This window comes from Podarcis cretensis, assembly GCF_951804945.1.
Source record: "Podarcis cretensis genome assembly, chromosome: 1".
In the NCBI taxonomy this organism is placed as follows: domain Eukaryota; kingdom Metazoa; phylum Chordata; class Lepidosauria; order Squamata; family Lacertidae; genus Podarcis; species Podarcis cretensis.
The window spans coordinates 19,086,996-19,111,963 of record NC_137170.1 but is presented as its reverse complement, the minus strand read 5'-3'; the positions used below and the strand labels follow the sequence as shown (position 1 = coordinate 19,111,963).

Sequence of the window (24,968 nt, the reverse complement as noted above, 5' to 3'; positions counted from 1 at the left end):
TGCACTGATATAGCAAAGGTGTTGCACAAATCCCAAAGTTGTGTCATTGCACTAGCATAGCTAGCAACACAGGCCCAAGTATCCAACAACCAAAACGAAAGGGCAAAAACAAACAGGAGTGGACAAGAAGCCAGGAATGACGTATCACTGACCTTTCCCAATCTGTTTACCGAGATGACCCATCAAGAACATTTCAACTACATCATGGGAGATATCTCCCCAACCCCAGATTAGAAGGGTGCCTCCTATCGTTGCGATGGGTGGAATTCAACATAGCACCAAGGCTAATGTCCCATCACGGCGAGGACTTCTTGCACCCCTCTCCTCATCTTGCAAGCCTCCTGCATTTGTCCCTCAACCCTCTGGAGCAGATATGGGGATGGTACAGGACACACGCGGAAAGAAGAGAGAAGGGGAGTCCCTCTGCAGAAGTTGTTTTGCTTGTGCAGTTACTTAAGATGCATCCAGACAGGCTGGATAAGTTTGAGTGAAAACAGGCATGTAAATATCCCAGAACAGTAAAAGGTAGTAGAGGACAGGCAAGGAGTGGTTGAAGGGAAGGGAAGGGAAGGGAAGGGAAGGGAAGGGGGAGGGAGGGAGGGAGGGAGGGAGGGAGGGAGGGAGGGAGGAAGGAAGGAAGGAAGGAAGGAAGGAAGGAAGGAAGGAAGGAAGAAAGGAGCAACCCAGATACAACCTGTCAAGGTCCTCCCTCTGGTGTGGGCAGCAAACAACAGAAAAGCAACTAACATCCATAAGTGAACAAACAGAACGTGTGGAAGCTAATGTGCCAATCACACAGCAAAAAAAAACCCTGCATCCCACTTGCAATATAACGCTCCTGTCTGGAAGCACCCGTAGGCTAAAGTGAGAACAACAATTGTAGCTGCTTTTTGTTGCAGCAGAACAAAAGGCCAGAACAGAACTGAGTCTTTCCAGGCACTTTGAAGTTTAAATATCTGTGAAGTCTCATTACAGAGGAAGTAAATGCCAACATTAATCTAGTTACCATTATGGCCAAATTAAAACAAATGCCAGGAAATGCTACCTGGGTTTCACATAACCAAGTTTGTCCCTCCATCAACAGAATCCACCAGGAGGCTTCCCATGGGCCACAGGTTAAGTCTGGACCAGATGTCCAATGACAAACCACACCCAATGCCTGCAAGAGGAAAGCACCAATGGATTTGCTCCTCTTCAGTTCACCACATTTTCAGGGAAAACCAGAACTCGAATTAACGTTAAGCTGCAGCTTCCCAAAACGAAAGAAAACGGCAGGAAATGTAGGCCAGCAAAAAAGCCTGCACCTTGAAAGAGGAATGGCCAACAACATAACTGAGTTGCAGCGTAAGATTAAGAACAGTTCTGCTGGGTGAACCCCAAGGCCCACCTTAGTCCAGCATTCTGATCTTACTTGGTCAGCCAAGTGCCTATGGGAAGCCCATAAGCAAGGCATGAGTGCAACCATACTCTGTTCCCGCTTGCAATTCCCAGCAAGTGGTATTCCAAGGCATGCTGCCACCCACTTAAGCTCCATTAATTTGTTTACTCCCTTTTTAAGCCATCTAAGTTGGTGGTCATTTTACTACAGCTTTCTGGAGCAAATTTCATAATTTATCTATGTATTGTGTGAAAAAAGTACTATTTTTTTTCCCTGTCCTCTGTCTTCCAAATCTATTGCATGACCCTGAAAGCTATGATGAGGTCTCTGTCCACTTTCTCTTCACTATGCTTAATTTTAAAATCATCTATAACGCAATCCCTTGCTCACTTAAAAAAACCTAAAAAGCCCCAAACGAGGTAACCTTTCCTTCAAAGGGGAGTTGTTCCTTTTTTGAACCTTTTCCAGCTGTACAACATCCCTTTTGTATTCTAAGTGTGATCTCACTACAGATTTGTATTCCAGCATCGTAATATTGGCAATTTTATCTTCAAACCCTTTACTAAGGTTTTTCACAGCTGCTACACTCTAAGTTGACTTCTTCATCAAGTTACCCACCATCAAGCTATTCTGAATGTTTGCACCCTTGTTCCCTTTTCTACACCAACATGTATAATGATTTCCACAAGCTACGGTGGGATCCAGCCCCATCAATACCTCACGCTACCTGATGGCCTCCAGAACCTTTCTTAAGGTTGTCACAGAACAGCCTTATTTGTCTGATGCATGAATCCCCCCCCCCAAAAAAAAATGCTGTGTGGAAACAAAGTACCTTATTCACCTATAGCAATGCACTATCAGTTGCAATCTAGTGTCAGCACACCAAGCTGTCCAAACACAATGTTTGGGAGAAATGGTAGTCTAGCTGAAGAAAGTGTCCCCCTTCTCTGTGAGCATGTGTGAAATAACTTGTTGTAACTCTTTTGGGAGGGGAATCTTATGGGAAATGTATGGTATAATGCTGGAGAAACAGACTATGATTCCCCACCACTGCCTCTCTTTTTTTCCTCTTTTACTCAAGAAGATTCCAAGCTCCAAAGTAAATTAACACAATGCCAAAGAAGAGAAATTACAGGATGTATTTATCCGTAAGTGGATTCATCCCACAATCAGAATGCCTGTGACAGATACAAAAAAATACAAATACAAAAAAGTTGCATTAATCTGTTCCTTTATTTTTAAAGCATGCACGTGCACACACACACACACACTGAAAAAGTGCTCCAGAAAAAGGAGGAAGTGGCCTTGTGACTTCACAGGAAGCTTAGCTGAAGCACTGTACACTGCCATCTTCAGCTACAAACAGGAAAAACAGGTTTCACCTGAACTTCATCATTGAAAAACAGAAAGGGAAAACAAGAAGAAGAAAAAAGACTGTACATTTGAAAAATAATCTAGTGAAAGTGCTTCAAGAGAAGACTTGCTGCTTATGCATGGATGGAGTGCATGTCTGGCCTGGGTAATTTTTTTGGCATTCCCAGTATGACAGGAAGTGGCAATCAGTGCTGGCTGATGGAAGTGACAAAGCAAAGTAAATTATCTAAAGGAAAAACCAACTGAGATACATTTGCAGACGACTGGATGCACTTTCTGACTTTTATTAATTTGAATCCGGGAGAACCCAGACCGCTTCTTACACATCACTCTTTCTAGAACGACTTATTGACATTAACTTTGCTATGTAACTTTGATAAACGCTCTTATGTTTGTCTTTCCCCCCTCCACATTTTTATTGCTGACAGCACAAACAAGCTTTGTACTCTATTTCATGCAACTCGTATCATATGGTTCTGGACGGGACATGGTTTACTGCAATGTACTAATTTTGTTGTTGTTTTTTTTGTTTTATTCTTTATAAATGTTCTGGTTTACAACAACAACAAAAGTTTAAAAGAAGAAAAAGTGTTTGGGTGTTCCCATTCCTAGAAGGACTGTCTGCATGTCAAAAGGCGGCAACTGTGATGATACCACTTAAGTTCAGGTGATGTCTTCAGAATTAGGTGACAATGGTGCCACGAGACAAGGATACAAATGCAGTAGATAAGGACTACATAAACTGGAGTGTCATCAAGAGAGTTGGACTAGGACCAGGAAGACACATGCTCAGATCCCCACTCAGCCCTGAAGTTCACTGGGCGATCTTGGGCCAGTCAATATCTCTCACCCTAACTTACCTCACAGAGTTATTATGAAGATAAAAATGGAGGGGCAGGGAGAAAACCATGTGCACATTTCCTTGAGCTCCTTTGAGGAAAGGTGAAATATAAATGTAGTCAAGAAATAAATAAACTACAACTGACACACTCTGCGTGCATCCTTAATACACTGGTCACCTTAATTGTTTATAACAAAGTAGTTAGTTAAGCCTGCTGCATACTGCAAAAGGGAGGAATTAATTAATGGCCACGTACATTTTCCACAACCATTTATTCTGTAAGACAGAATAAAGCTCGATGTTTTTTTTTTTGGGGGGGGGGATGACATCTTTTTTTTCACCTACACCAGATAAGACAGCAATGACTAAAAACATATTTGTTCTGTCTAATACACTGTAAGACATATGTTCTTGGATACACCAATTATAATATAAATTTTCATTGTTCACAAAGAGCTGGCCAGAGCAGATGTGCTCCAAAACCATATAGAAACGCAGGAAGCTGCCTTATATCAATTCAGATGATTGGTCCATCTAGCTCAGTACTGTCTCTAGACTCTAGGATTTCAAAATGGGCTCTCTACCAGCCCTGCTTGGAGATGCCGGAGGTTGAACTTGGCAGATACTCTCCCACTAAGCTATGGCTGTTCCCAACCGTTTCCCTGCTATCAATGAGATTTGCACAGGAAATACTCCTGGTGGTTTGATTCTCCTTGCTAGGAGGTGTGGAGGATAAGATCTGTTAGCAATCAACCCTGGGTTTTTTTACCACAGGCTGAAGAAATAATCAAGTCAGTAGTTACACACATGCAATAGTGCACCTTTCATCAACCTGTGGCTAGTATACTTTTCTACCATGAACACATAACTAGTATAGTTTTTTTTGCTATGAACACACAACCAGCAAAGAGACAATAAACTTTTTAAAAGGAGGGATCTTTTAAACAGGAGGGCCATTAACGTGGCACTGTGTTCAGATACCAATCCAAAAACTTGTTTTGTGGCAAAGGAGGGTTATTGCTTCAGTTCTGTTTACACTTATTTGTCCATTTAGGGGTAAGGGTGTCTGTGTGTCTGTCTGTCTGTGTGTGTGTGAGAGAGAGAGAGAGAGAGAGAAAGCTAATGTTCACAGAAGTTAGGAGACTACATTATGAAGCAGGTAGGGCTCTGTTCAAATCTTTCCGGAACAATTTATTTGTTATATGACTTGAAGCAAGCCATTATTTTTTAGCCTCAGACCCCCTCCTTCAACATTCACACTCACAACTACAATACAGGGATAATAATAAATAATAGCCATAATAAATAATAATACTGGCATGCTTTACGGCAGGGATGGGGAGCCAATTGCACATTGGGTGATAATGGACTACAACCCCCATCATCCCTGACAACTGGCCATGCTGGCTGGGACTGGAGTGCAACAACATCTAGAGAGCCAGGGATCCCCTTCCCCTGCCTTACGGGGTTGTTATAAGGCAGGCTTCCTCAAACTCGGCCCTCCAGATGTTTTGAGACTACAATTCCCATCATCTCTGTCCACTGGTCATGCTAGCTAGGGATCATGGGTGTTGTAGGCCAAAAACATCTGGAGGGCCGAGGTTGAGGGAGCCTGTTATAAGGAGTCCTGAGTTAATGCATTATTAGGTCAGCATCATAACATGTTTGAGGAAAGCAAAGTAATCCAGGCTCTGGCGTGGCCCTGCCCACCCAGTCTGACCATTGATTGGGCCCTTCTAAATGGGAAGAGCTATAAAGGACTTCCTGAGATTTTGCTCACACAACGATGGTCTTCCTAGTTCCCGTTTATCTTGGTGTGCTCCTTGGGCCTTAATGCCTGACTTCGTCCGTTGGTTCTGGGACAACTCAGACTTTTGTCCGACTCTTGTCAATAGCTCAGCCCCCAAAGAAATGGAGAAACCTGTCAACACTGACTGATTTCCAACTCTGGCTGCCAGCTCGGCGCTTCTTCTTTGACCACCTGCTCCAAACCTGCCTGGCATAACAGGCCCTCAGACAAGGGCTCTTTTTCATTGCCAAGTAGCAGAACGCCTTCCCTGCCTCCTTCTCCTCTCCCACTTAAGATGCCACCGTGGCTTGTCTGACTCCTAAACGTTAATATGGGGTGCCCGGATCCATAATGGTACACAGTGTAAGTGAATGTCTCTGGGTAGACAGCAATAATAATTAGCTGTCATGATGTGAGGAAAGGATAATCCATGCCATTGAGTTAACAATCACTCACGCAACACACATGGATTTTAACTAATCTTAATTTGGAGGAAAAATAACAATTCTAAATATATCAAATGGCTTCTTTTCACAGCAACCTGCAGCAGTGTTTATCTCTAGCTCCCAGCACATGCAAGTTATTTCGTTCCTCTCACTGGCAGTTTTACCATTTAAAAGGCCAAAACGAGCACTCGTAGAGCAGGGGTTGCAGTTTAATCCTCCATTTGACAGCGAGTCACGCTCGCTCTTCCCCCTCAGCCCGGCCAATCTCCCTTTCTTCTCCCACCATGTATATCAAGTTCTAGTACATGGGAAGTCCAGAACGCTGCTTCGGTGGGCTGAATAAATAATAATAATAATAATAATAATAATAATAATAATGTGGGGTTCGTGTAATATCTTCTGCAATCTTTGCAGCAATTAACACAGCTGCCTAATGAATTCACACTACTAGTTTGAGCAACGTTTGAAAGTCTAGGAGCACTGCTCTGCTACTGTTGCTGGTTAATAGTTGTACAGGAGCTGTACCGAACACATATACATGACACAATAATTTCCATGTTCTACGCGCCAAAATGCATGGTCAGGGCAATCACATGATGCAACTTTTGCTGGACGGCACCATTTCAAATGTGGGGGGCATTTTTTTAAATGCTCCCTCATATTAAAAATTCCCTGTGCTCACATGTGAGGAAGAAGGTTGAACTAGAATCCTTTTCCTGAACATATGTACAATGAGTTATTTTATACTAGGTATCATTGAAACATACTGTTGCCCACTTGAAGTCTGAAATAGTATTTGTTTATTTATAGCATTCATGCATCGCCACACATCCTGAAGTTCTTTAGGTGCATTACAACAAATAATTATGTTTTTTTTTAAAAAAAATGAAACTAGGGAAAAAGTAACAAAACAAATTTGTTGCATCCCCAAAGTTAAAACACTGATAACAAACAAGGCGGGGGGATCCCTCTGTACCATGCTACTATTCTGTCTGGGTAGGAAGATTGGTAAGAACTGGTTCAGTAACTAGGAAAAGGATGAGTTATGAATGGCAGATTGCCCAGAATAAAAATACATAGCAGGCATACAGAATTTTAGAAAGTGTTTCATATACATTTATCTCAGTAAAACAGCCCTATAGAGCAGGCCAGCATTGCTTTGGTACAGAGAAGGAGCTGAGGTAAAAAAAACAACAGTGGTTTGCTGCCAAAGGAATACATTTGATCCAGAAATTTCTTATCCACTACCCTACAGCGGGCTGACATACTACCGACATCACATGGAAACCATTTCCAGCTGCTACACCTAACTCAGTGATGGGGAACCTGTGGCCCTCCAGATGTTGTTGAACTTCAACTCCCATCAGTCTCAACCAGCATGAGGAATCATGGGAGTTGTAGTCCAGCAACACCTGGAGGGCCACAGGTTCCCCACTCCTGATCTTGTTGTGTTTTTTTATTATTATTATTATTATTATTATTATTATTATTATTATTCTGCAGCAATGAAACTCACTATGCAGACTGGGAATTTTTTGGCCTGTCACTATAAACCTCTCTTTCCCAATATTTGCAACAGGGCGGTGAAACTCATGTAACAAGACACTGCTTTAAATGACACCACATGGCAGCAATAAGCTAGGCCTTAAATGAGGCTGTAAGGAAAGCCGGTCAGGAGATGTGGGTTTTGAGAAAGGATTCCAAGGGGAAAGGATAACTGGGAGGAAGGAAGAGAGAGGATGGCTGCATCAGGCATGAGCATCAATATAGCAGAAGATAAAGCAATGATGGGAAATCTGTGGTCCTCCAAATGTTGTTGGGCTACAGCTCTCATCAACCCTTACCATTAGCCATGCTGGTCAAGGTTGATGGGAGTCAAGGCTTACCTCTACAAACATTTAAGACACATACAAATCTAGTGGACATGGATTCTCCTAAAGATTCCTGAGAACCATAGCTTGACAAGGGTGCCGACAAGATCCCAAGCCCCCCCCCCCGAATTTGCAGTTCCCAGGGGTACCAGGGCGTTGGAATTACTGTCAATTCAATTTTACAACTACAGCAGGGATGTGCCCAAAAGAAGGAATGAGGAGAGCCAGTTGCAGAGGAGCATGCTCATTTTAGGAAAAGTGAAATGGGGAACAGGGCGAAGATACAGTGAGTGATGTGGTGGCAATTTAAAAAGGAATTAGACAAGCCATGGATAAGTCTATCAGCAGGTTTTAGCCACAATAGCTATACTGAGCCGAGATGGACTTTTGGTCTTATGCAATAAGGTTATTGTTATGTAATGTTCTTTGTTGTAAAGAATGAGAATGGGAATCTCAAAATAAACATAGAAGACAACACAGAAATTCGAGGGGAGATGGAATAGCACAAGATAAAAAATATGAAGTCAGCAGAAATAGGACATGCTGAGCAAGAAATAATAATTGTGGGACTTAAGTCTGGACAGTAAGAAAGCGAGTTACAAAGTGTGGTTGGAATTCCCACTGCAAATTAGGCAGAGTGTGTGTGTCCATTCTTTTGCACCCATAAGTGAATATACAGTTAAAACACAAAATGGGGGGGAAACCCACACATAATACTGGTAACACCTCTCCAATTCACTGACCAGACTGCATTTTATTATAGAGACCTATGACTTATCTGAGGGACAGCAAAGAGGGATTTGCACAGCTAGGTTCAGCTGATTTTAAAAAAAAAACCTTGCTCATAATACATATGTCCATGCTGTTGCGAAGGCTGTGTTTGAAATTCTGGACTAAAAGATGCTCACATTTTGTAAATCAGAAAATATGAATCGGTGTTTCGACTCTAGAACTTGCATACATTTACTAGTATGTTTGCTACTAATAAATCAAGCCCGCAACAAAATGTTGCAAAGTTGAGTTCTCCTTTTCAAGGATCCAGCCTGTCGGGACGACTTCCAGGGCACTCCATTCTGCACACACTCTCCAGCAAGCATTTGGTACCCACAGAATATACTCAGTCCAGCTGTTTCAGAGTTCCTTCACGCCCTCCTATATACCTGAAGGAGCGTTTCCACCCCCATCATTCACCCCAGACACTGAGGTCCAGCTCCAAGGGCCTTCTGGCGGCTCCCTCCCTGCAAGAAGTGAGGTTACAGGGAACCAGGCTGTGGGCGTTCTCAGTGGTGGTGCCCTCCCATCAGATGTCAAGGAAATAAACAACTATCTGACTTTTAAAAGACATCTGAAGGCAGCCCTGTTTAGGGAAGTTTTTTAATGTTTAATGCTGTATTGTGTTTTAAATGTTCAGTTGGAAGCCGCCCAGAGTGGCTGGGGAAATCCAGCCGGATGGGTGGGGTATAAATAAATTATTATTATTATTATTATTATTATTATTATTATTATTATTATTATTCCTTTTAGGATTCCCCCCCCCTTTTTGTACTTCTGCAAACCCCGAAGTTGCTCAAGCCTGCTGAGGTTCAGACTTAGTAGCTGAGTTTACTAGCAGCATTCAGGACGAACAAGGAAATAAAGGCTTGGCCTCAGAATCGCAAGTGGGTGGAAAGCAAGAGGCATGTATTCAACAGAGTGACATAGCCTGCAGCCATGTAGATTTCCACACTCTTGACCAACCACCACAGCCAAGTATGTCACCACTAATAGGTAGCACTGTGAAATAGCCCTACGCCCTACTTAGAAAGCCACAAGGATGCAGTGCCAACTTCAATACATTACTAAGTGGTGGAAATTTAGCTCCCTGATGCCAGAAACACCGTTGTCCTCATCTTTCAGACTAGAAGCATCAGCTTATGGTTCAACTTTCCGCCATTCTAGGCCTGCCAGCAGAAACATCCTTCACAAGCAAACTACACATCAGAGAACATTCCTACACGCCACCGAGGATTCTGGGACGCCCTCCATTTTAAGGGATGCAAGCTAAGGTGTTTTTTGCACCTGGCTACTGGCCACTTGCGACCAAGTGAAGAGGTGCAGGAGCCAGCATGGTGCCTAATGACTCCACCGTCTAGAGGCGCATGCCTTGGATCTTGACCATTTTCACACACTGGCAACGCATCCTGTAGAATTCAATCTGTTATATTTTATCTGCACTATCAGAACGAAGTGTCCTATGTGCAAGAAAAAAATAATACGACTTTTGAGCCGTCTGGACCAAAAATGGTAACGAGGCATTCGGTTTTGTCAACTGGTAACCCTGGTTTAAGGAGTCATTTGGTGTCTTGCTTAGAAATCTGAGTTCCTAGCATTTCCTAGTCTGCCTTTTAGGGTCAAGCTGGTCCTGCTCCCCCCTTCCTTCGTCCTCTCGCAGGTCCAGCCTGTAGACTCCGTGAAAAAGGAGTCAGGCAAAAATTAGCCTGACTCAGTGCTTGACATTTCCTGGCTCCACACGGCCAGAGGAACTATATTATAGAGGCAGATGCAGCGACATCCACAAATCGTTCTAAGTAAAAAGAGATCAAGGAACATGACATGAGTTTGAGAAAAGTAGCTTTGTAAGTAGCTCTGTGAGGGCAACTGTGCATTTCATAGATCTCTATTTTTCTTTTCTCGCCCCCTCCCCTCCCATTTCTGTTTCCCCACTCTTCAAACATAAAGACTCCATTATCTTTGAACAGCTTGCTCTACACATGAATTGACACATTTATTTTACAATAAATAAGTGAAAGTTATCTATGTTTCCTTTACTGTTAATCTACACACAAAGAAATAATAAACAGAGCTTGTCTAACAAAAATGCAACGGCTGCAGTCCTCAGAATTCAATTAAGCTAAAATAATTAATGCTTCCGCCATATTAAATTACTTTTACACATTTGAGCCACTGAAGTTCCCCCCTCAACACACACTTTATTCTTTAATCTTTATTTCTCTTCTTCTTTTTTTATTCAATTTTTTTTTATTCTAAATTTGTTTCAAAGTGCTGGGGAAGGGAGGGGGAAAGAGGTTGGGCTGGGGTAGGGGGAAGGAAATAAAAGAAAAAAGATGAGCGCAGTTTGCAGTTCAAATGTAATAGTCTCCTTTTAGCTGACATAGCATGTCGGCTGTTTTGTGCCTTTGATTAAAATAACATTTTAAATGCTTTGAACAAACATATCTTCCCCGCTCTTCTAAAGGATTATTTTACATATTTCTTGGTGGAATAAAGAAATTTTCATTCTTCCTGTCGCAGCACAGAAAAAGCTAAGAATATCTTTCGTCGCATAGAAAGTGAAAATATTGTAGGCTGTTGCATTATTACCAAAAAAAAAAAGGCGGGGGGGGGGGAGAGAAAGCTGCCTTAGAGATTAAGTTTCCCTTTTATGAAATCGTATTTAGTCTCTTTTTTAAACAAATCTAACAACAATGCTCTACAGCCTCTCACTGGGAAATACCTTTAATGTTAAATACAGATTCTGATTTTCTTGGCTAATGCAGAAAGCCGTTCTATTGAAAAATAAATAAGGGGCTTGGTATATCCCACTAAAGCCTTTTCAGTGAATGACTTCTGTAAGGGCTTTTTTTCCCCATGGCTACCCTCCATGGCTGTAATATGAAGCTTTTATCCTACTATTGAAAACTATCCTCTGCTATTAAAAAAAAGAAAGGAAGTAAAAGGAGCAAAAGGAGGGAGTAGAAGGTGAGCAAAAAACCCTATACTAAAATAGGACACTGCAGACCTCTTTATCTCAGAGTTCAATCCCTAATTTGAGAATGACTTATTTCTGCCATTATTTACCGGGGGAGTTTTTATCCAGTGTCAAGGAAATGGGGCTGGGGAGTCAAACGAACCACTTCTTTTATTTTATTTGCAGATTCGAAATATCCGGCTTATTTCCATTTGATCTTTGGTTTAGCATGGGAGAAAGATTAAAGAGCTCCAGCTCTTCCCTTTCTTTCTTGTGTGTGCTTGCTTATTATCATTATTATTCCTTTTGCCTCCTCTCTCTCTCTCTTTTTAGGGGAGGGGGGTCCTAACCCTCCACAATTGCCACGGCAAAAGCAAAAGTGTGCTAGAAACAAACCCAAGTTAGCACAACCCCAAAACCTGTGTGAAAATCGAAGGTGGGCAAAACCGAGTTCCACAGCACCTGCTGGCAACGTGGCTGGCAAAACGTCTTCCGATGGGAGGTTTGAATTGGAGAGAATGTTTGTATGTTTGCTAAAGCTTCACCAGTTAGTGGGTTATGCGTGCACAGGAGCAAGGAGGTTTTTGGCTCCCAAATGCAGCATCCTACAACAGGAATGCTATTCCTTTCTCTGGGAGAAAGCAACGGTTTGCATCTCAGAGACATCATTAAGGTGTGAGGCAGACTTGCTCCTGAATCTCTAGCTCTGCAATCTTATTGCAGGCTCTCTTTCCTGGTTGCAGCAACGTGTACAACGGACAAGCACAACTGCATGCAACGTGCATCTTAGGGTGTGTGTGATTATTATCGATACCGCAGCAGATGGGGTGGAGGTGCTTAACGCTTTCCTCCCCAGCCCTGCCCTAACGAAGATCACTCCTTCAAAGCTGCTATTTGCACTGAGGCAAAAGCACTCCCCCAGTCACCAAGTAACAGCCTCAAATGAGAGGTTTTCTTCATTTTTAACAAAATAAATTTATATTAATTTTCCAATATTTACCCAATATTACCACAGTTTTGCCAATTATACAGATTCCAATTAACACCAAAATAATTCCAAATTGATACAATTTTTCCACGCTCCTTGATCAATTATTCCCCCTCCCCTGTTCTTAAATTTCTGAGGTTCTTATTTTTTTTATTAACATCTAATGACATTTCAGTTGGTATATTAATCATTCAGATTAACAGCTGCATTTTTAGCAATTACTATTCATGTTAAGAAGGAGAGATTTTCTTCAGGACAGCAATAGGGAAGGAAAAGTTTAAACTACCCCTTTCCCAACTGCTGCAGTTCTAATAATGACACACACAGAGACAGCAGCTGCTACTTGCCATTTTAAAAATAAGAATAAATGCAAAAATCAATTTAACACCACATCTACATATGCTTTGGCCCAGAATAAGTACGTGTGACATTTTTTTTTTCTGACAGACAAACTTACAGGGCAAATTTGAGAAAGGATGAGTGACTTCATCCCATTCAGTATCACATAGCTCTTGCAAGTTTGTGGAACTATTCAGCATGTGAAAGCTACAATCAGTGATGTCATGGCTTGGCTGGGTCCTATAACCGAGACCCGCCCCCCCCCAAAAAAAAATCTAAGCTAGGTATTTTGAAATGTGTGCCAACTTAATGAGTGTAATGTCATTTGGCTATATTTTTTCCCAGTGTATAGTTTATTTGGCTTCTGATAATCATGGGAAGGGACAAACTGTGAGGATGCTCTGCATGGCACTGTAGTATACATATCTAACCATATGCAACTCCACCTAGAATCACAGAAGCATAGAGTTGGAAGGGACCTTCAAGGGCCATTGAATCCAAGCCCTCTTCAATGCAGGAATAACCTCTACTTTCCAAGATTCCGCCAAGCATTCAAAGAGGCACCTGCTTTTCTGAAAGGCTGGGACGCAGTCTGGAATGCAACTCACCATATAGCAAAGGAAAGCACCTTAAGAGAAATTTGGGTGCTAGGTCTGCACTCTTCAAATCAGCTACAGAATCCTGTAAGTGGATGCAACAGCTGATCTGCAATGTACAAGGGCTTGAAGCCTAAGGGCGACGGCGGGGATATACCCAGTCATTTCACCCACTGCAAGATTAATATTACACACATGTAAAAAGTTATCCCACATATCATTCTAAGCTTAGATATGTTTTACTATCTCCCAGGATTTCCCCTGAAGATCTGCTGCTGGCCAGTAATCCAAATCTAATATGGCAGCTTCTGTGTCCCTACATCTTACGACTTGGCTTTAGAATGCACAGCCCAGACTATGGTTCCCCCAGCCTTGGAGATACCAAGAACCAAGCTTCTTTTTTCCTTGCCATAAAATCTCAAAGCTGAAAGAAAGCTAAATTCTGAGGCAGAGGCATCAGCCCCACTCATTTCTAAAAATACCAACAACCAAAACACAAACAAACCCCCAAACCCTGACATCAGATTCTCTATTCCAGAGCTATATTCAATTCATTTCAGCTACAGAGCTGTCACAGTTAAGTCTGGACTAGTTTCAGTTTGGTTTGAGACCGGGAGAGTTTTCTACGGCCGCCCAGTGCTAAAGAAAAAGAAAAAAAGTTATTCTGCATTGTGCGCAGTTCAAGGCAATTTCTTTAAGGTGCTCATCCAGGTGGATGGCACAGTCCTCCTTTCCGTAATAACCCTTTAAGAAGACCAGTGGCAATCTGCTGAAGAAGTGTTGACTGCACATGGTAAAGACAGCCTCAAGGCAGCTTTGACCTACACAACTAATTTCACCGCAACGTCCAGGCACTTTAGAAATGAAAATACACCATACTTGTCATCTTCTGGCCTCAGACCACCTCGCGCTGTTTTTTCCGCCCTGTACTTCGCAGAAACTCATTTCTGGGGTGAAGCATTTATAAAGGTGCTGTGGTTTCCTCTCTCTCTCTTTCCTTTCTTTGCTCCAGATTTAGGAACATATGGGGCACTTAAATATCAGAAATGGCAGAGGCCTGTTCAAGGGCTTCCAAAACCAATGAGATCAGTTCTGCCTACGCACAAGCACCTTAACACATCCAGCTTACAAGCGCACCTGTTTAGTTTTGTATTGTCCTGTCTATAAGCGCACACCTAATCCAGTTTTAAACCAATTTAACTGTGGCGGACACCTGGCAATAGTAGAGTTGCAAGGGTGGTAAGAACCTACAGGAACTACAACAAACAGGTTTCACTGCGGGGTGGCGGGGAGAAGAAAGGAAGCCATTTCTTATTTGCGGTCTACACATTTCTGTTGTTCAGGTTCACGTCTTCCTCCTACCAAAGGCAACTGCCCTTCCTCACCCCCTCACATCACTGTATATGGGCAGGGGTCAGGAAACTCAAGCCCCCAGGGGGCAAATGTTATTTTTGAATTATTATGAGCTTGCATTTACCAGCATCAGTTGTTTGTGGAATGGTTTTGCTTTCGCTTTGTGCTTATATGCTGCTGCGATTTGGGATATACAGTTAAAACTGGTGGAAATGTTGTTTGCTTATTCTTGCAATCTGCTTCGAGCTCAACGTTGTTGGGAAAGCAACGTACAAATATTAAATCCAAAGTTTTTTTAAAAATGTGGCCTTCCTATGTTCACTTTCCAGCCCTCAGAATGCACGCACACACACACACGCCATGTACCACACTGGTGTCCTGCTTCCCAACCTCCTAGCTGGGATGTAACTCTGAGCAATGATAACACCTCTTGTCTGAAGAACGCAGAGGGCGTGGAAAATTCTTGCTTTTGCTTTTGGGTATGTATGTGCAAACGTCAAAAGGTGCATCCACTGCTTTGCCCACCAATAGAGTGCAGCCCCCTAGAAAGAAAAGCCCCCCACCCCATCAAAGGATATCCCCTTCTGACTTACTGTCCTGCGTAGACAAAGAGGGTGCATCTACATTTGTGGTCAAGATGAGCTAGCAGAAAAGTCAGCCAAGACATTTTCTTTACCTAGTCCAGACATCAGTCTGCCTTGGGAAAGTGGGTTGATATTTACCTCCAAGGGTGTTTAACCCTGCAGAAAGCCTACCTCAACCATTTTTCTTCTGTTTTCTAGTTAATGGAGATGCTACCTTTGTCTGCATTACAGCTCAAAGAAGAAATCTGCATTTATTAACGTCTCTGAAACTCTGGCGTTGCGTTTTGTCCAGGTGAGACCTTTCCAAAGCCAAGTTTTCTAAGTGAGGCTTTCAGCATTATCGCCAAGCAGATTGTCTTCCAGTTGTGAACTATGGGGCAGGCCGATACCTGTCGCGGATGGGAGTAGGGGAGAGGTAGCCGGCCTTTCCTAACCCCTTACCCATGTAGCACCAGTGCTTTTTTCCAGGGGGTACTCAATGGTATGCAGTACCTCTTTTCCTGTTGTTAAAAAGTGCGGCACTTACTCTAACAACATCATGGTGAGTTTTCTAGAGAGAGAAAAAGCACTGAGTATCACAGTTGCCAAATGAGGGCTCAGAAACCTGCCCCCCCCCCCAATGCCCACCATGGCCTATGCCATCCCTCGCAAAAATCAGATTGGCAAAGGGCCCTCTACTGCCCATGGAACGAAATCCTATTTAGAACAGGTTCCACAGAAGCCTGAAAAGAAATGGGTTCTCCAAAGCATGGGGCAGACGTTTGATCCCCACCCCACCCCTGGCTACTACAGAAGTCTTAAGAATTATCGGGACTTTCCACAAGTCTCTCTCTCTCTCTCTCTCTGGAAAAGTAGAGGATGGTTGTTAGGACAGTGGTGGAAGACCATACATGACTTAATGTATAAAAACAATAAAACATGCTGTACCTGCAACGTTCTCCAGCTTGGGGCAAATTCCTTTAGGCGTGAGAAGACGGTCTTCTTCGTCGGGCGTGACTTGGATCCCGATTTCCACCGGCTCTGACACTTTCCTGAGCTCGGAGCGTGATGATGGGGGAGGGCTGCTCTTATCCAGGTTCTTCTCGTAGCAGGAACCACCAATGCCATTGCACTGCTTCCTCTTGTGCTCTATAAAAACCAAGATGTCTCCCAGGGGGAAGTTCATCTGACACTGTCCACAGGTTAATAGGTCGGGGTCTGCTCCACCCGTCGCAAGGCCGAGCCCAACCGGATCTCCTATCGCTAGGGTCTCATCCTCGTGGGCAATGGCGGTTTCCACATGGTCAGCCTCTGCTTTAAGTGGGTAAGCAAAAAAGAAAAAGAAAAGAGAAAGTGAGGGTCAGGGGAAAAGGGAGGAAAAAGAACTGAGGGCAATTTTGTTTATGCATTCTTATAGCCTGACTTAGAACAGGGTTGTCTTAAAACACAGAGGTTACCTTTTTAATAATAATAATAATAATAATAATATATTTATACCCCACCCATCTGGGTTTCCCCAGCCACTCTGGGCAGCTCCCAATAGAATATTAAAAATACAATACAGCATTAAACATTAAAAACTTCCAACAGGGCTGCTTTCAGATGTCTTTTAAAAGCAGGATAGTTGCTTATTTCCTTGACATCTGATGGGACGGAGTTCCACAGGGCAGGCGCCACTACTGAGAAGCCCCTCTGCCTGGTTCCCTGTAACCTCACTTCTTTCAGTGAGGGAACCACCAAAAGGCCCTCAGAGCTGGATCTCAGTGTTGGGGCTGAACGATGGGGGAGGAGACGCTCCTTCAAGTATGCAGGACCGAGGCCATTTATATATATTTATATTCCCCATCCTGCTTGTCTTTCTTCAAATGATTTAAAAATGTTTTGCAACCGAGTCTGTCTGCAGAGCAAAATAACAGGCGGGTCTGATGTGGCTTTCCTGAATGTATCTTCAAAGAATACCCATCAGCATTGTGCTAAGAACAATAATAGCCTGTTACGATTGCCTTCGGAGCCATTAACTGATTTGATCCAATGGGTAGTGTCAACTGTTTCTATGGACTAATTAAGCAGTCCTATCCAAGTCAGCCTCAGTGTCTTCTTCTGCAAAATGGAAACAATAACTGACCTACCTGATAGGGTTGTTGCTTGCTCTCTCTCTCTCTCTCTCTCTCTCTCTCTCACACACACACACACACACTTGAAAAAAATGTATAAACAAAAAAGGTGATATTTTGCAAGAATTGCTTCAAGAGCTTTTTTCTTAAATAGGCCTTTGTGAATAAGCCCGAGTGCTGTCCTATTACTCTATCCTATACAGTTTAGGATATCTTCATGTTCCTTCCACCCCAACCCAGACACATGCACTTTGTAGGGTCCTCTACATGCAGTGGTTCTTTTGGAAGAGCTGAATATACTGGATTGGTCTTACAAATACTGTACAGTCACAGGACTCAGAAGAAACGCCTTCTGGGCTCCAGGGGCACATTTGGAAACCTAACAAACTGCTGTGGGCTCCACAAAATACCTATTTTGCAAAAGAAAAACTGGCAGTGCTCGGAACACCCTAAAAATAAACCTCCTCCTATAACAAAACAAACATAGGCAATAAAAAAGCAATCACACACCCCCAAAAATTAAAGGAATCTCCCCCCCCAAAAAAGCAACAATAAACAAAGCCCCAAATAAATTTAAAAAATAAAAAATTTTCAGAAAGCAGCAGGGGAGAGAAAAGAGGAAGCTCAACGCTGCGCGCAGGGAATATAAAGCTAATAGGCTGTCAATCAGGAATAGCAACATTAAAATCTCCCCAACAACATAGAGGAGCCCAATCGCAAACGTGGCCATCTAATCTTACCCGCCCAGCAACAGAGGGATGACTTGCTAGACCCCACCGCAACACGTGCTCTCCATGAAGGAGACACGCTTTGCAGAAAGAAGCAGGGGAGCCTTGTTGGCCAGCAAGGAAGGACACCAAAATGCCCATGGGCACCATGTTGAGGACCACAGAGTTAGGCTGGAAAACCACTGGGTCCACCTGGTGCAATATTGTCTACATGCACCAGAAGAGGCTCTCGAGAATTTCAGGCGGTTGTCTCTCCCAACGCTATGAGGAGATGCCAGGGATTGACCCCAAATTTGCTCTGCATGCAGGGCAAATGTTCTGTGGCTGAGCTACAGAGCTTCCACCTGAGGCAGCCTCCCTCTCTCTTAACAAACACCACAGGAGTTGGAGCATCTTGCGCTGAGGGAAGAAGGGTAAAGAGAAAACAGAAGAACTGCTTGAATGAGTTGCCAACTCTTCACCCTTCAGCGACTCAGCTGAGGTGGCTTCTCCTTGCCCCAACCATCACCACAAGGCTACTCAAGGACCATCTTTCCCCGAGGGGAGGAGAATTCTGCTTTTCAAAGAGTCCCACCACACACACACATAGCCGTGTCGCTTGTCTCCGCAGTTTTAATACATGGTTTTACTTAATCTCTATTCTTCCAATATTTCTACGTAAACCACTTCACGAGGCGTGCCTGAAAAGTGGCATAGAAATAAAATAAATATCATGGAAGGAAAGCTTTTGGTGTTAAAGCACGCAACAGTTCAACAAGATAAAAAAACACTTCAAGAGCACACGGAAGGATAGGCAGAGAATGTGGATGTCAAAATGGTCACCACACGATGGTTCCACTCCACCCTCCCTGCCAGAATGTTTATTTCAGAAATAGGGGACATGGCAATAATGTATAGATCAACATATTACGTTCAGGAGAAATTGTGATCTGTGAGGACAAACCTGAGCACTCTTTCCTTCTTTTTGGAATGAGAACTTTAGTGATGACGCAATAACACATTCATTGCTTTCTTTAAAGATTATATTGTAGTAATATTTAAAAAAAATAATAATACTAAGATTTTTGTGAGGAAAAATCTACCGTGTGTGCTCATCTCAATGTTACTGTACAAGACTCATTTCATTTGCGGCCTAAAGAGAACGACAAAGCTTTTGGACAAACAGAAAACCTTACATAAAAAAAGTTTGGGCCTTTGTGTGCTCAGTTTCCAGAATGGTCAAGAAAGATGAAGCCTCAAAAATGGCTCCCTTTCTCAATGGTGAAGAGGCAATCCCAGGGACAGAGTCTTTGCATCACGGTGGCCAGGAAAATGTCGGAAGCATTGCCCAAGGCAAGACTGCCCTACAAGGGCAAAACCAACTCAGGAAACAAGTCCCTGTCATTTGCTAGTATGGGCAACCTACCAACGTGCAGAAGGGGGGCTTCCTGGGCTGGCTTTGAGCAGGAAGAGGCTTTCAGCACACAAACCCCGCCAACCCAACACAAACCTGACTGAACCACTGGGGCTACCGCCCGAACGAGCACCAAAATCGCTTCTTGTTGTTGGCAGCTGAGCCAAAGTGGCGGTCGGCCTTATGAGAGAAAGAAGCAACATGTCTTGCACCCAAGCCAAGCCAAGGATGTGCTTCCTATTCTCCCTTCCCCGTGTGTTCAACCTGGAGCAAGTGGGACCATCAGGCCACAACGCCGTTCCTCCTCTGCCCACGCTTGGCCCAAGGTGATGTGGACCACCAGAAATGCCTTTAATGTCCTGGTTGACAGAGAACTAAGGAGCCAGAACTGAGGGCCAATCCTAGGATTAAATAGGCAAAGGAGACTTTGAGTGTGTTTCCTCAGGGGTTAATTTTGCAGAGCTGTCAAGCTGTGTAGCTTCATGCAGGACTACAAAACCTAGCAGCCAGGCACGTATTCCCAGCAGTGCCCATGAGAAGATGCCAGAAGTACCTCTCAACAATTTCATCCTTGCTCACTGCAGACAGTGCATTCAAACACCGAGCTCAGCTGAGCAACACCTTCAGCACTCAGCTTGCCCACCCCTAAAGGCCAATGCTGTGCACACATCACTGTATAACATGCTTATTATTTTATTTTTTTAAATGCCTTAGGTTACATGGTTGTTCCCATGTACAGAGACGGAAGGGCATGAGGTTCCTTGTGAATTACTGGGTTCTTGGAGGTCAGTCTCTACACCACAGGCATACAGACACCAGGCATTCAGATTCTAGATTATAGCAGATGCCAGAATGAATTTGGCTTAATTTCCTATGGAAAATATCCAGCACTATGAATACCTTCCTATTGCTGCTTTTCAAGTACATCTTTTTCAGGTATTGCAGCACTAAAAAAAGTCGTATGTCTGCTCTAACCAAACTTTCTCCCGTCGGATAGCAATTCTACCCACACGCCATCCTTTCTTCCATCTTCTCTCCCCAAATACTTGCTGGTTTTATGGAATTTTAATATCAGGTCGTGGCAACCTCAAGTCTCCATTTTATTTACGTTACGTCGCTGGATTTGCATGCAACCCTGATGGCAGCAGAATGTGAACTTGAAAGGGCAGCTGCACTGAGCAGCAACTTTTAAAGCAGCCGGAAGGGAAATTAATAATAATAATAATAATAATAATAATGCACAGAAAAATACTGTAATTCAAAAACAAACAAACATGCACTTCAGTCCAAATTAATTTGGTCAACTTACAGGTGAAGCATATTCATGTACGTTTGGGAGTAAGTTCAATTTCAGTGAAACCGGCTGCTAAGCAAAGCCTCTTAAATATCACAAAAATTTCTTCAAGATGCTGTAAACTGCAAGGCATTTGAGGGACAGGAATTGATTTCCAGATTCACATTCATACCATACTTTGCTTTGCCTAAAGATTCCGTAGACCCACATTTAGGCAAGTTGTCTGGAGGAAGCACAACCTTTTTCTAGACCATCAGATCATATAAAAAGAAAATGCTCCTTTACATACTGAAATGGGGCTGGTTGACATCTCTCCATGAATTTGAATAATCAGGAGTTTGCGATGAACTAAGTTTGCATGAAAAACTAACGCATTCAAAGCTGCTAATTCACAGGCTGCCGCGCAACGAACTTTTTATTTTTATTTTATATATATATATATTTCCATTGCAGCCTAATTGAAAAACCACACGAAACATGGTCTTCAATCAGGCACAATTCCCATTGGCTGGCGGGGTTTTTGCTTTGAACAAAAATTTTATCATTTGGCCCGATCAATACGCAGAGAACTAACAGCATGTAAATAAAAGAGATGAGCCACTGAAGTTTTATCTGGAGATGGGAATAGTAAAGCTCTGCAGGGGGGGGGGGGGGGAAACGAACGCATGGAAATACTGGCATTGGTGATTTGCTTCCGAATTTCCTGGAGATCTAAAAGCAGCAGGACAATGCAAAACGTTTTGTCGTAATTCTGAACTGCAATCCCTGAACTGAATGGGAACTTTGCCCAAATATTTCCTGATTATTATTTTTTGTTAAAGCTGCTGTATCTTTTTTTTTTATTTAAAATTATAAGAGCAGTAGTAGTAATAATAATGAGAGAAGACTGCTTTATCTAACCCGGAGGCTAATTTCACAGGTTCAGCCAGAGAAATGGTTATTTGGAGGTCGAAACAAATCTTAACTTCCCTTTCTGAAAAAGATTGCTAATTGGTACATGAATCATACGTATCATAAACTGCATCACTGCCCACTAAGCACACGCATTATGTAAGAAAGAGAAGCGTATCAGAACCTGGTGCTTATTATTTTCGCAGCACTTCAAATTAGGCCTACGCTGCCACCCCTCACAGTCGACGGAGGTGTATGAACAAGAAGCAGCCTAAGGAAGAGAAGATTCACGGGCGAAAGCTTTTGAGTTTCCTCCACTTACTTGTAGCCAAATTAATCCACTAGGTAACTCAACTCTAGGCATAATGCATGGTGTGTGAAACCCATTAATTACTTTCAGCCTCCCCCCCCCCAACCCCTTCCTCTAAGTTTACTTTAAAAGCAGCCGGTAGACAATGCAACGTAATTAATTTACCAATTTATTTTATGAAAAGACTCTTTGCCATCGTGAAAATGTAATCATAACCCTGGTGCTGAGGGGGAAGTGAGTGGATTTCTGTGCGAACGGTTTGTCACAATGCAAAAGGTAATTATTTAGTGCTTCTGTTCCCTTTAATGATCTAACATTGAGCAATACTGTTTATATTGAAGAGAGCTTGCACCTTTAATTACCAATTACATATACATAATTTTAGAGCCAAAAGGGAAAGAAAGAAACGGAGGTGAGGGGGGGGGGATACGAGTGCTGTGAAAAGACTCCTTTAGACAACATATGCACCGTTTCTAGAAAAGAATTCCTATTAGGTGGGAGCAGAGTGTCAAAATATTAAAACACGCACGCACAAAAGGAGAGATAAAGGTAAAAGAACTGGAAGAGGCAAAGTAAGCAGCAGAGCTGAACAGAGCCAAGGTATGTAAAGCTGCAGCACAGGATCCAAAAACACCTTTTGGCATTTACTATAGCCATCCTGCTCTGCTTCGAAGTTAAGACAGCCTCTTGAAATTAGAGTATTCGGGCTACGCACATTAGGGTGGTGTCGCTGTTGTTGTTTTAAAGTGCGGGGAGGGAGGGGAGAGAGGATCATTTATTATCTTTTTGATAAAGGAGATTTTTTTTTCCCGCTCCAGGAAAAGAAGAGAGCAGGAAAACTGCAAGATTTGCTAAGCTTCCCATGACTCTGTCAATGTAGAAATTCCAAAATCTCCTTCAGTTGTCAGCAACTTGAATTGTTCACTTTTCCCCCTTTTCATTTCTCTAACTAATCGTTTAAGCACCCACAGAAGGATTATTATAATAATAAAATAAAACCTCGCACAGTTCTCCCGTTTTGCAAGATGGTCCGGGAATCGAAAGTTATTAAGCTTGCCATTTCCTACGGTTTATCTGCCCAACTTGGCATCTTGCATTACGATGGTCTCAGTAGCATTTGACCGTAATTAGTTAAGTCCGCATGTGCCCATTCATGAGAAATCTTCTCCTCTTCCTCTGCCCCCACCATCAAAGCAGTCTGCAATAGCTCTTTTTTAAATAATAATAATAATCTGGTATCCTTTTCATTCTTTGGCAGTCTTAACCTTTTTGGAAATCAGCTTTGCACTCCCTGAACTAACCCCCCCCCAACCAAAGCCCTCCTGAATGATCATCATCAATTTCAAAGGAATCAAGAAAAGTGTAGTTATTTTTTTTGAAGTTATTTAAATTACAGTCAGAATTAAAGTAACTCATTTAAGAAGGTCAAGCTTATCAGCTAGATTGTGATAGGCATTATCTGTTAACTGCAACCAATAGCCTGCTTACTCTAGAGCAAGTCTATTAACTTTGACGGGGTTGCCCCAGAGTAAACGGAGCCTGGTAGGCTAGAGCTCTCCTCCACTGCTAATTAACCTGCCATAAAAAAATAAAAATATCCAAAAACCTGATCACCTATCCATGGCCAAATGTGAGGAGAATCTCTGTTTAGTACTTACAGAACAATGCTCTTTTCTTTCCTTCAAAAATGCTGCCCTCGCTTAGTGATGTTAACACATCCACTGTGGATGGGGCATGATCCACAAAATACAGCTCCCAAGACACTGGGATTCACATTTATGGGGAGCAGAAATTAATAGTTCATGCCCAAAGCCAGCATAGGTCCAAGCTGAAATCTACATTATGCTCAGGTGCCATAATATACATAAGGCCCCAACTGTTTCAGATTTAAGTCTAGCTTCTCCTCAGCCATGTTCCTGAATTTCAAAGGTTACAGGGGTTTGGAAAACTTTGCTCTCTCCGTCATGTAGTTTGGAAAGGGATGGAGGGAGAAGAATAACTCCAGATTCTCCTTCAAACAAGAAAGGAGGGTTTGAGGCAGCTGATTTCAGCCCCAAAGAAGGAATCGAACATCTGATATCGCACTGCCTGAATGCATCTTCCAAGGGCCGTTCTCCAAAACTGTCCTCAAGGCCTAGGTCCAAGAGTCAGCTCTAGCACACATCAGTCTCAGCTAGTGCGGCCAATGGTCAGGGATGGTGAGTCCAGCAACATCTATCTGGCTGGGCAAAGCTGATTTGCTTTGCTTTGGGCACGAGCAAAGAAACCCTCAGCGCTACATGAAAAATCACGTGGATTTCAACTGCTGTGGACATCAAATCAAGCTCCTGAGAACCGATTCACATATTGTTGTTGCCACCCAACCCTACAGTCAAGAGGAAGCTGTAAGCTAATCCCAGCTCCTCAACGAGAGCATACCTTACAGAATGCACATCACATTCTTATTATCTTTTTAAAATGCAATATGTGAAGTGGTCCCTTTTGAGGTCATGCGTCATTTCAAAATATCCAAATTGTATTCATGTGGCAGAAATATAAATGAAAGGAGGGGGGTGGAAGAGATGGCTGTACGCTCTCTCCCCTTTTCTAATCTTATCAATCCAGAGCGTAAGCGAGCAAAGATGATTATTTGTTTTTTTAAGGAGGGGAAAGAATAGTGGATTGTATCAGGGGCCAATGTCTCGCTGCTTCCCAAGGTTCTTGCCTACATGCAGGTTCTGCACAACACCAGAAAGATGTTCAAGCCCAGGAGCCTATGGAAATAATGTTGTTGCTGCTGCCGCTGCTGCTGCTGCTACTTATCTGCAGAGGTGCTAGCGGGTGCTACAATTGCCATGGGTACTGTAAGGTTGGTTACCATGTAAATCTCTTCACAAACCCAGATGAGCAGACTGCAGATTAACCAGATCTGACTGCGTTTTGTAATGATGAACTGATGAATCATGCAGCACTTGCCAGCTGCACCCCTCTACC

At 42.9% G+C, this 24,968-nt stretch overlaps 1 protein-coding gene across 10 annotated transcripts in view; it reads right to left on the bottom strand.

Moving 5' to 3' along the window:
• BCL11B (BCL11 transcription factor B) overlaps nucleotides 1-24,968 on the bottom strand; it is a 166,065-nt gene that overhangs the window by 129,086 nt on the left and 12,011 nt on the right. For 5 of the 10 annotated variants that reach the window (XM_079948069.1, XM_079948075.1, XM_079948074.1 and 2 more), the window contains exon 2: nucleotides 16,214-16,579. In XM_079948069.1, coding sequence (XP_079804195.1) covers nucleotides 16,214-16,579 — 366 coding nt within the window. Of the gene's footprint in view, nucleotides 1-16,213; nucleotides 16,580-19,050; nucleotides 19,124-24,968 lie in introns of those variants that run through there. The other 5 variants (XM_079948070.1, XM_079948067.1, XM_079948072.1 and 2 more) reach the window with 2 other exon arrangements.